This window comes from Pelobates fuscus, chromosome 3 (genome assembly GCF_036172605.1).
Source record: "Pelobates fuscus isolate aPelFus1 chromosome 3, aPelFus1.pri, whole genome shotgun sequence".
In the NCBI taxonomy this organism is placed as follows: domain Eukaryota; kingdom Metazoa; phylum Chordata; class Amphibia; order Anura; family Pelobatidae; genus Pelobates; species Pelobates fuscus.
This window is the reverse complement of record NC_086319.1, coordinates 237,430,030-237,443,134: the sequence shown is the minus strand read 5'-3', so window position 1 is coordinate 237,443,134 and position 13,105 is coordinate 237,430,030. Positions and strand designations below refer to the sequence as shown.

At 36.2% G+C, this 13,105-nt stretch overlaps 1 protein-coding gene across 29 annotated transcripts in view; it reads left to right on the top strand.

Annotated features, from left to right (window-relative positions):
• Positions 1-13,105, top strand: part of CELF2 (CUGBP Elav-like family member 2) — a 395,195-nt gene that overhangs the window by 357,450 nt on the left and 24,640 nt on the right. For 15 of the 29 annotated variants that reach the window (XM_063448243.1, XM_063448239.1, XM_063448235.1 and 12 more), the window contains one exon: positions 12,404-12,535. In XM_063448243.1, coding sequence (XP_063304313.1) covers positions 12,404-12,535 — 132 coding nt within the window. The remainder of the gene's footprint in view (positions 1-12,403; positions 12,536-13,105) is intronic. The other 14 variants (XM_063448242.1, XM_063448236.1, XM_063448255.1 and 11 more) reach the window with 1 other exon arrangement.

Genomic DNA, 13,105 nt, shown 5'->3' with positions numbered 1-13,105 from the left:
TACTCTCATGCAGCTTGCTTCTGCCTCCTCAAAATGGCTGCCATTTTCATCCCCCTAATGTTTTCATAGAAGGTACCACAATGCTCAAATGTGTGTAAGAGCAGCAGCAGTGCAGACCAATATTCCATGCTGGTGACCTAGAGGTAAAGGCTAAAATATCAATATTAACTAGAATTCAAACCATACATTCCCTAGCAATTTGGAAATCACAATATATAGATTAAATGTCAGTGTTTGTGTAATGATAGGTGCACCTGCTAATTTTATTCTTGAGTGGAGTTAAAGGGTCACTAGACAGAAAATGTACCCAATTTCTTGGAACATTATATAGTTAATACTATATATTAATTATGCAAAAAAGTAAATATGTTTTTTTTTTTTACCATAATCTTTCAAATACTGTAAGTTGTTTAGGTACATACTATGTAGCTTTAAGAGTTGCTGGATTACACTATGTGAAATTCTGTTTTGAATTTCAAGTAAAAATAGTTAATTATATTTAAGTCCAGGACTGTACATCAGAACATGACTCCAGCACTGCAGAATTTAAAATAATACTTGCTTCCATTAAGGGATTTGTAGTGCACAAAAGAAAGGATATTTCTACTGGGGCTTATTTATCAAAGCCCCAGCAGTCAAACTGTGGTGTAACTATACTAAATGTATCAGGCACAAATGTACCACCACGCTAGGCATGGGACTGCTTCCTTTGATATATGTATCTGTATTTTATGCACAAGGCATGCAAGCAGCTATCTTTGATAAACAGCCCCCAGTACAGAGTCGTATAAGTGATCAGATCAAAATCTCAGTCAGGATTGTTTAGAATAAGCCACAGACAAATGATTTATATTAAATGTGCCTGTTTGAACATTGAGGCACTGCTGGGTCATTTTAAAATAGGGCCATACAATGCTAAAAACATCACTCTGCCTCCCCTGATGTTGCTAACATCACAATAACTAAGATTACAGATCTTTTGTTTACAGTTCTGTATTAATATCATATATACATTTACTATAGTGGAAATAATAAGAGAGGTCTCTTCAGTTTCATATTTTATGGAAGATAAAAACGCTAAAATGAAACATTACCAAATCATACATTTTAGTGTTATTAAGTGTTCTTGCATAGCAAGACCACTTACTGTTATCTCACATATATATTATTATTCTTATTATAGCCAAATTTACCACCCTAACTCCTCCTTTACCACACTACATAGACACTACATAGACAGTAATATACTGAAACGTGCGGATTGTTCCCGATTGGTGTGCTATTACTTTGTGGAACGTTTCGCCGAATGGTTCATATGAGTGGGAGCTGGCAAAAGCTGAAAAATCAGGACATGATTTCTAAACTGCCACCACTCCCTCATTTTCAAGCCCACCTACACAAATCTTATATCAAAACGTTCAGTTATCCCTCCTGCCACTAAAAATGTCCACGGCTAATCCATAGTCCTGATAGTTTTCACAATATGACCATTTGTTTGCAACTCATGCCGTCCATTGACATTCATTGAAACTCCACTCTAGCCAGCTCAAACTTGAAGGGCAATTTCTAAACTGCGACTGTGCCTTCATTTTTAATACTTCAGAGACATACTATGCATCAAAATGTAGGTCTGGGTCTTGTGATTCTCACAATATAAAGCTCTTCGCTGTAGGATGTATAGTTTTTAAAATACGACCGTTTGAAGATGGCAACCGCTAAAATACTCTGACCTGTGCCAGGCTGGAGCAGCAAGTGATGTCATAGACAGGGCCTTTTGTACATCTGGTAATGTTTTTATAAATGTATGTTTTAATGTAACTGTGAAGCACTTTGGGCAACAACATTGCAATTTAATGTGCTATATAATTAAATAATAACAGTTGCTCCGCCCACTCCAGTTGTAGACTACTGGTGGAAGCAAGAACACTTCACACAATTTCCCCAGAAATTGTAGCTTTTCTAGTTATTATTATTATTATAATAGCCAAATTTGCCACCCTAACTTCTCCCACAGTTTTTACACTACATAGACCATAATATACCGAAACGTGCGGATTGTTCCCGATTGGATTGCTATTACTTTGTGGAACGTTTCGCCGAATGGTTCACGGAATATCGTCGTTCTTGTGGCGAAATTGGTCCCATAGGAATGAATGGCAAAATGTTCAAAGCTAGAGTGGGAGCTGGCAAAAGTTGAAAAATCAGGACATGATTTCTAAACTGCCACCACTAGGTCTGGGTCTTGTGATTCTCACAATATAAAGCTCTTTGCTGTAGGACTTATAGGATGTATAGTTTTTTAAAAAACGACCATTTGCAAATGACAACCGCCAAAATACTCTGACCTGTGCCAGGCTGGAGCAGCAAGTGATGTCATAGACAGGGCCTTTTGTACACCTGCTAATGTTTTTATAAGTGTATGTTTTAATGTAAGTGTGAAGCACTTTGGGCAACAACGTTGCAATTAAATGTGCTATATAAATAAATAATAACAGTTACTGCACCCACTCCAGTTGTAGACTACTGGTGGAGGCAAGAACACTTCACCCAATTTCCCCAGAAATTGTAACTTTTCTAGTTTTAGAGTAATGCTCTTATTATTATTTTTACTTATTTATTATACATTTCATTAGAGGAACACTATAGTGTCAGGAAAACAAACTTGTTTTCCTGACACTATAGGGTTATTAGGTGTGTGTGAGTGTGACCCCACGAGCTCCCCTCCCACTGGGCTAAAGGGGTTAAAACCTCTTCAGCCACTTACATTTATCCAGCGCCGGCACTGGTGACCGCTCCTTCCCCTGCCGACATCAGCTCCAATTGCCAGATCAAACCGCCCAAAGGAAAGCAGTACTCAATGCTTTCCTATAGACGTCCAGCGTCTTCTCAGTGCGATTTTCACACTGAGAATCATGGAAGCGGCCTCTAGTGGCTGTCAGTGAGACAGCCATAAGGGGCTGGATTAACCCTCAATGTAAACATAGCAAGTTCTCTGAAACTGCTATGTTCTCAGTTGCAGAGTTAAACCTATAAGGACCTGGCACCCAGACCACTTCATTGAGCTGCAGTGGTCTGGGTACCTATAGTGGTCCTTTAAGATAGAGATCTAGTATCTACACACAACCCATCCTGCATGTATACAATAATGTACACATTTTAGGTAAGGTGCCTAATCTTACTGCTATTCTATCTGTGACATCAGAAAAAAGAACCAAAGTGTCCTTTACTAAATAGTACAAAGAGCACATAATCTATATGTTCACTAGTCAATTATTGTATATAGATACAGAAATATCATTGTGCAAAGGTACGTGACTGTAATCAGTGTATATCGGGCCACTGCCAGTATTCTACAGATATAAGTTGGCCGGTAGGATTGTGTGGAATATTCAGCAAACTCGAAAGCTCAGAAAGGAGAATTAAAAGGCTCAAACAACCCAAACATCTTGTCAATTTGAATATGTGAAGATGTAGGGATCCAGGGATCTCAATAACAGTTGCCTTCCTCAAATTTGCACACACCACAATCTACAGTCTAGAGGTGACATACAAAGGTGTAATAATAATAAAAGATCATGTAAACTGCAATTATGTGGACAAATACTATTTATTATTCAGCAAATTCAGTTTAGAATGCCAACACTCACTCAGTGTAGCCACAAATACTGTACCATTCTGTACAATAGTGGGAAGAAGGGCATATATGAACACACAGTACATTGAACAAGGCTATTAAGGGGCTACAGCAGCAGATTGCCATTCCATACTGCACTACTGATAGCAGAGAATATGAGATTATAGTGGGCACATGTTGACCAAAACAGGGAAGGTGAAGGTTAAAAACTGTGGAATCAGTCTGCCATTTTCACTACAGATTATTCATTCAGCAGATAATATTTATTCAGCAAATTATAACCTGCCAATCATATTTTCAAGTTGGTTCCACAACTAGATAGATAGGTAGGTAGGTAGGTAGTAGAAAGATGAATATACGGAAGTATGGACAGACATACAGACAGATAGATCACTTTGGGATCACTTGAAGCTATCATCTATTATACAACATGAGAAGTAAAAGAAGCTGGATATTTACAAAGTCTTTAGTGTCAACTGTACTAGATGATATAAAAAAAAACATATCATATAAATTAAGGTACACTAATCATTGGATGAATGGATGGATGAATTGTTGGATAAATAGATATTTCTATAGATTTTTTTTAATTCAATTGATTGATCAAATCAGTGACTCTACAATTTACACTGCTTTTAAAATAGAGCTTCGGGAAACGATGTTATATTGTGTTGCAGCTACCTGATCATCAAAATTTACCATATAACTTGTAAAAATGCTCTTTCATTATCCACCACTTTCCCTATAAACACTGAAGAACTATAAAGAAAAAGGAATACATTAAAATTAGTAGGTGTGGTTATTACTAAATAATTAGACCCCATGGGATAAGATACACTGTGCCCTTCTATTGCTCCTCGGGTTGTGATTATCTAAGATAATGATTCTTCTGCCATGATTTCATAATTCTCCTCTCTCTGGATATTTAGAACGTGCCATTTGCTCAACACACAGCTTAGCAATTTCCAGAAACACACTATTAGAATATATTCCACTAAAATTTAGATATTAAAAGGAAAAAAATAAACTGTTTAATACATATGCTATGCACTTAAATATTACATTTTCTAGAATAATGCTGACTGTTGGAAAATGATGTTCTCTCTGGTTTTACAACTACAGATAATATTTAATAGGAAAAAAAAAGAACCCATTTTAATAAATTAAATGGCTAATTTTAAGAATCATTCAATACTGCTTTTATTGTCCATTGTGTTTCTTACCAATCAGGATACATAAAATAGACAGACAATCATTTCAACATGGTAGCAGTATGATGACAAAAATATGTACCTAACATCAAATGCATATAATAAACAGAATCGAATTACAATAAAACTTTGAAAATATCAACTGCTTAATTTAAACACAATTTCTAAAGCAGTTCCATAAGTCTGTAATGACGTGCCAACACACATGGGAATGATCAATTAATGCAATTCTAAAGAAGAATGTGTCCAAGCCATCTTTTATAGTTATGTATAGAGTTATAGAATTAACATTAATTAATACTGCACTTGGCAAAAGCATCATTTTGATACTAACCAGCTAATAAAAGAGTAAGGAGGTTTAGTGACTTAATCTAAATCATAGTGTTTTGAAAAAAATCTCATCTAGAGTTACAACTTGACTATTTCCCCCCTTTGTCACAAAATTTCAAAAAGACGAGTATTTCATAAATATATCATTTTTATGAAGACTTATGTTGACTGTGTTTGAATTTAATTACAATTCTAATGGAACTAACAAATATCATAAAACAAATTAGGATCTATTCTGTCTTATGGTCAAGTCTGACTATAAGACAAAAAAATGGAGGTTTCATCATCACGTTTTGTCAATTGCCCGCAATGGCTTTAGGAATCAGGTATGCTCTCAAGTTGCTATGTGGTAGATCCTAAGGGTCCAATCTCTGTGGGTACCCTTGCACCTCCATGAGAGTAAAGCAGTGATACTAGCTCCTGGCATGTAAAGCATCTACAGCTTAAGAAAGAAGATGGCAGCACCTTTAAGGGAGAAATTCAGTAACCTCTGCTTACATGCCAAGTGAGGATGTCAACTGGGGGAGGGTGGGGGGGGGAGAGGGTTGTATATTTGAAGGTGACAGAACCTCAGTGAATTTCACAACTTTGTTTTCAATTCACTACAATTAGGTTTTTAGCGAATAAATCCCTTAGACTTTTACATCTGACAACCATACATGTCAGTGAAAAATTGCTCATTAACTACAATTCAGAACAAATCTAAGAATTAGCATTTGCTGCCTATCAATATATATGAGATAAGATGAATACCTTTCAAGTTCAAATTTTGAAGAAGGAAAACCAAGTAATGAGATGTTAAAAAAAAAAAAAAAAAAAAACAGTAAAATGTGCCAAACAAATGACCATCAGCTGTGAACAAAACTGATAGATTTGGTTATTTGTATAAGTACAAGTTTTGTTTGGAATATTTGAAAATTATAGTACATGTACCATGCAGATATGACTCTTAGAAATAATTATTAGACTTGTACAAAAGCTTATTTTAGTTGGTTCATCTGAGTAAAACTCATCGTAATCCACATCTGAAATAATTGATTTGCCAGGGATTTACCTGTGAAGTCTAATAATTATAAATATTCTATATTGATCTTTAAAAAAGTATGGTTGTAAAAAAATAGCGGGAAAGAGTAAAACAATACAGCACATTATAAAATCATTAGAAAATAAGCATTGGGTGTATTAGTTTTAGGAGAACAGTATTGATCTTGTTTCCCTATATATGATAATCACATCTCTATGTTTTCTCCACCCCTGTGTTTCCTACTCATCAAAGTATCAGCTAGGAGATATGTTTGGTGATGGCAACAATTCATTGAGTGTGCAAGTCATCGTTTAATACACAGGGATCAATAAAATACAGGATTTTCATCAGTATCAATTAACTGGTGTTTTTGAGCTAGTCTGATTGTTTTGTTGATGAAACAATATTTAACCCCTTAAGGACCAAACTTCAAGAAAAAAAAGGGAATCATGACATGTCACACATGTCATGTGTCCTTAAGGGGTTAAAGTGGGTTTCAGAGTTAGAAATTATACATTTGATGGCATCAAGAAATTAATGTAAAGAGTACTACTTGAGGCTGAAAGAACTTTTTTTCCTGCAGTATTTCTACATTATAACAAATATGTTACCCTTAGATGTCATGGTAATCGATAAGGAGTGTCATTATCTACAATAAGGTATTTTTGTCATTTAGTACAAGGTTTAAAATATATAGCGTAACATGTATATGAATCAGTGGTTACATTGCCAGCCCATTGATGTTGGATAAAACAGTCTGACGTTCAGATTTCTGTTCAAGGATGCCTAAACAATATATTACATTTTTTTTCACATGTTCATGTATCCTTTTTAAAGGAGATAACGTGTTTTAGAGATTATATGATGTTTGCTTGTATGTAGTACTTAGTCTTACAAAGTGTGCACTCTGAGGGGAGAAGCGCAGTGGTTTCAATATGCAGTCCCTCTGTAGAATTGTATAGGGTCAGAATGGCAGATAAATTGCCTTTCTAACACAAAACGGAAGGTGGGTAGAGCTATATGGGTTACATTTTATTTTTAAATGTTTTGCTATTCAAACATTAAAAGTAGTCTATGTATACATGGTTTGGGAAGTAAGCGGGTAAATAATTAACGCTCCCCTCGTCTTACCTTGAAGAGTTGTAGTGCACACATTAAAACTGGTAGCTTAAAGGGACACTATAGTCACCAAAACCACTACAAATAGGGGTTCTGATGTCTCTAGGCTGTCCCTGCAGGTTTGGCAATGTAAACGCTGACTTTTAGCATATCATCCTGGTAGAGAAAAGGTTCTAAATGAATAAATAAAATGATTTAATTTTTTTTTTTGGCAATATTTTTCATTAATATTTTGGCAAAATTATAAATTGAGTCAGATTCTCTGTAAACAATCTCTTTAAATGTAAGTGAAAAGGCCTTTCAAAGCCAGTAAAGACCTTTACAAGGTTATTGTGGTCACTCGACAACCAACATGCAAAATAAGCCATGTAAAAAGCATCCATTGCATGTTGTAAAATTATTTCATCTTGCTGTTTAGTGAGCAGCCTACACATAAAGTCTATTGCAGAAAAATGCAAAACTGACAACTGATTTATCAATTCAGAGCTCTATGCAAGACTGAGTTTAAGCATATTAAATGAAATTAAAGCAAAGTGTTAACACAAGAATCCCTTTAAACATTGATGCAAGTATTTACTGGAAATTAGCTTTAAACCCTCGCTAAAGGTTGAAAATGAGTGCAGTAACGGTTAAAAGAGAACTAGAGCAGAATACTAGAACATTCCCATACTTTATTTCCATTTCACTTTGTTCTTTCTTTTTTTTTTTCACATGAGTTATAAGATAATATTTTCCTCTTGGTATCTGAAAGAGAAGCCCTAGGGCAATGCTTTTAACAGCACTCATTCCCATTAACCTATTTTGTTCTAATGATACCTTTGCCAGCTCTTTCTTTTCAATTTCATCTTGGCTTTTTTTCCCTTCTTCTTCTCGTATCTCTGTTCTCTCCAACCCCTCCCCCCCCCCACTCCCTCCCTCAGCCCTTGTTCATTTTTGCCTGCCAGTTCAAACACATCTTTTTTTTTTTTTTTTTTTTTTTTTACAAATTGGGGTTTTAATAAGTTTGATATGTTCCAACGGGCTGTAATTTAAAACTAATGATTTAGCATCTGTTTACGGCATGGTAGGTAAACACCTTTTACCGCTCTATACAGCTACTAGGTTTACAGTTGTATCTTCACGCAAATGACTGTGGCTATTATGATTATCTCTGATATATTGTAGCTTGATAGTAAACCAGCAATTACCAATAGGCAGACCCTAACCATGGACGCCAGGTGGCAGAGGGGCAACTGACGACGCAGCCTCATGCCACCATTCTCCTGATTCAGTGCACAACAACTTCGGCACTCCAGATGTTGGGAACTACATAACCCATCATTTTTTTTACAACCGCATGATGGCAAAGCATCAGGGGTTATGTAGTCCATAACATCTGGAGTGCCAAAGGTTGCCTATCTTTGAACTAATGAAACAGTGCTTTAGGAGAGAAGCTACAGACATGAGTTGTACCTTGCCAAATTTGCCACCTAGTGGCTCTAAGATTCCCTTGTTTGTGAGTTGGTCATATAAAATCACTGCTTTCAATCATATACTAAATCACGTGGCGTCCTACATATTTATGGGAATCATAATAAACCATTTTAAGTCACATTGTCCTAGGGACCCCAATCAAACATCCCAGCCGTAACGAAACGAGTAAATGAGACAAAATCTGTGTTGTTATTTCTATCTGTTCAGCAACTGCTGCCAGCAATGCTATTTCTATTTTCCTGTCATTGATTTTTCGTGGTCATTTTTCTTTTTTACATTTATTACAATCTTATATAAAAATAGGCAAAGGCCATAACTGCCGCATAATGATAAATAACATTGATTTAGCAGTCGTATTATAAAGTTCCGCCACTTTACAATAATACATGAGAGAAAAAAATACTTTGTGACTATTTTTTATCTTTATTGCACCAGCAACATTAACAGAGACATTAGTTAAACTGCCATGAATAGATTCAGAGGGCCTCAACGGCCGCACATTATAGGAAGTACAATCAAGGCCAACTGTGGTTTTATTGAGAGACTGAATGCTATGAGGCTCAGAAATTTTTAGTAGTCAAATTTCAATATGGTTATTTACGCATTCTCTGGTGTCGTGGGAGCTGCAAAAGGAAATGCAATTTATAAGTTCTGTATTTATCCAATGGGCATATGTCAGTGGGATAAAAAAAACACTAAGTATCAAATAAAGTCGTGCCGAGTGAAGCCACTGTTGTGTTGTCATTAACGTTCACAACTGCAGAGCCCAGGAGCTTTTCAAAATATGCTGACATATGTAGGGTATTTAATACAAGACAAGCCTGCATCTGTGCCATCTCAAACATGCCCGGGTGTCTGTTATCAGTGCAGTTAAGTCTCTGACTCTGTGCGGCCAATTCTTCTTATTACTTTTGTTCTGTTTTTGAAAATGGGTTTTCTTTTTAAAACCACATTTGATGGTTTATAACTACATATTTACCTACACTAACAGAGGAGTATTGTCTGTGAAACTCCTAGCTAGTATGCAAATGGTATTGGAATACTGTTAAAGGTAGAGTGTGTATAGTGCAACCCAAGATACAAGCCTTTTGACTTTATTAGGGACATTATAGCATATGTGGGTGGCGGTGACATTTTAATGCCAACTTTAACTTTTCTCTGTGTACAATGTCTCATTTAACCCCTTAAGGACCAAACTTCTGGAATAAAATGGAATCATGACATGTTACACATGTCATGTGTCCTTAAGGGGTTAAAGGAAAGAAAGCACTAAACTAACTGTCAAATACATGGATTTTACAGACATTAATGGATATAACACTTCAGATTTACAGTAGTTGGGGGCTGGCCAGCCAGGTGTGCATAGAGGCATTCTCCCCTAGTATACACATGTGTACATATTTTGGTAAATATACTCCATAGAAACATTTGGCACTGTACAGGTTTATCGGGCTCAAAATTTCCACCCTTCACTAGCCATTGGCAAGTGAAAATTTAGCCCTGTCTAGTAAATATTTACTCCTGGTGAGTGTGTCACACATCCTCCAGGCTTGCAGTGGCAAGTAACTTTTAAGTCCTCGCTAGTAGCAGAAGATCTTACATTTTAAGCCCTGGGTTAATTAACATTGAAAACTTAATTATGGATTGCTCTTACCTATTTAGATTTTAACAATTTTATTGATGCAATATATTCATCTTAACATAAATCCCTTTTAATAGTATGTGTGTATGTACTAGATAGTTATTCTGGTGGATTTGTAGGACTTTATTATCAATCTTCTGCGGTTCTACGTCAATTATAGAATGTAAGCTCGATTGAGCAGGGTCCTCTTCAACCTACTGTTCCTGTAAGTTTATTTGTAACTGTCCTATTTATAGTTAAATCCCCTCTCATAATATTGTAAAGCGCTACAGAATCTGTTGGCGCTATATAAATGACAATAATAATAATAATAATTAGCCATTGCAGAGATGCATAATTTCTCCCATTGTTTGATCAGTGACCTGTTTTTTATTTGCAATAGAATACATGCTAAAATTTAGAAAAACACTTTGATTAGTCTACCCTCTAAATGTAAAGGGGCCTAAATCCAAAGCAGTACATTAAATAAATTACTGTGAGCAGTTGGCATGGACCTGATGTGTCATTTTCCAATGTGCCTTTCCCAACCACTTGGGAACTACAGAAGTCAGTGTGTTTTTGGACACTGAGCCAAAGGCTGAGAACCATTGTCATACTGGGATTTTAAAAAAAAAATGGAGCAGCACAATTACTTAACCTACTGAGTGCAAAAGGTTTAACCAATATATTTGCTCCCCCTGCTATTACTTAGAGGTTAAATTTCATGAAATGCTAACTTCTTAAGGAGAGATGGAAAGCTGGGCTCTTATGATCTAAAGGGAATTGCCTAATTCCTGATTATTAAGGGGTTAATGTAATATGTATGGGGTACATATAAAAATATGTTTTATTTATGAAATCCCCGTCTTGAATGCAGGAGAAAGCCTTTTTCTTGCATCCCTGTTGGACAGAGTAAGATTATTAGAGTGATCCTTTTATGCTGCTTACGGGTCAACGGAGTGATGAGAATGCAAAGAATGAAATAAGTGCCTGGGTCTAGATTCATACTCTCAGTAAATATACCGCTGGCTTTTTATTGTCAGCAGCGGGCAGTCCTTTATTATGATATTATGATATTAAGTTTGTTCTGTCGTGTGTAGCTGCAGTGTTTCATAGTCCTGGTTTAGTTTGTTCGATTTTTTTTTTGTTTATTCCCACTTACACTCTGCAACGAAACCCAGGTAGTCACACAGTTACCGAGCACTCTAACGTAAGAAATACAAACATGAATTCTAACATGAGAGCTACTTCTAACCTGTTTAGATATAAGGGTCCACCTGTATCCATTAAATAAAGTATTTTTACTTACCTTTAATCCCATGCTGTGCTGGTTTTGCTGGAGCCACTTCTCCTCCTGTGGCTGAGATCATCATTGCTGATGATCTCAGCCAATCCAATTACTGAAAGTGCACGGCAATTTCTGCCCTCCAACAATCAGCATCTCCTCAGAGATATATCTATATAGGGAGCAATTGAGGATGAGTATGGAGATGTCAAATGCTGCTCTTGTAAAGCTTACCATAAAAATAAGCGCCTTTGGTGCTTGTCTGAGTGACAGCCTCTTCTGGTGCCTTAGGGACAAATAAAAAGACACAAAAAGGCAGTGTTTAAAGATCTTAGAGAGCAGGGACATTACACCAAGCTGTAGTTGTGCTGGTACTGAGAGTCTCCCTTTAACAGGTGGGTTTAGAATGCATCTCTCTTCTGTGTATTGTGGTAATTTTGGGGAGAATATGTTTCTTGCTCTGTATAACTCACATGTCCATTTCACCGAAAAGCATATTCCATAATTATTTTCAAATTCCCATTTATTTTCTATCCACTCGTGTGTTTTATATCACAATGTATCCAACAATGTTCAAAAACTCTAGTGAAGCCTAATTTGTTTACTATGTGATATGCTGTAAGTATGTCATTGACAGAGTCTGTCTGCCTATCCAGTTTAAGTTCCTCAAGGAATTTAACCTTTCTTGCTCAATGTTTTTTTCTAGTGGCCGGATCAACAGCTAACACCTCTGCTGGAGCAGCTATGAATTCCTTGACCTCTCTGGGCACTCTACAGGGATTGGCGGGCGCCACCGTGGGATTGAATAATATTAATGCACTTGCAGGTACCGTAAACAGTGAGTATTTAGTGCTGTGGTGGATGGCATTTTCCATTTGATTTGTGTGGTTATATCATAACTCAAAAGCAATGTTCCTTCTAAGAATTTTATTGTTAGAGGTCCATAATTTTAAACGTTTAGGGGAAATTTAGATAACCACACCTTGCAGTTTGAAAATGACTGAGCTCTACTCAGTAAAAAAAAAATAAAGTTGGGTATTTCTATGTCTAACTCTTTCTCTGTTGGGCAGCTTACAAAAATACTTAGAGGGAACACTGCTCCAAAAGCATTGACATGACCCACGAATGCAAAACATTAAAGGGAATTCACCCCACTTCTATCATAATATCATTTATCATAATATACAATGATCAACATTAACCTCTTAAGGACAGCTTTTGAAGTTAAAGGCCAACGTGACAGATATTTTCCGTCATGTATCCTTAAGGTGTTAATATTAGAATGCATTGTAACATTGTGGCTGTCAGGACAGTATAGGTAGATATGTCATGTAAGGAGCAGGTAGGTCCATCCCACCAATGTGCACACACATTCCTTTCATCTATTTCATGCCCAATATTCACATAC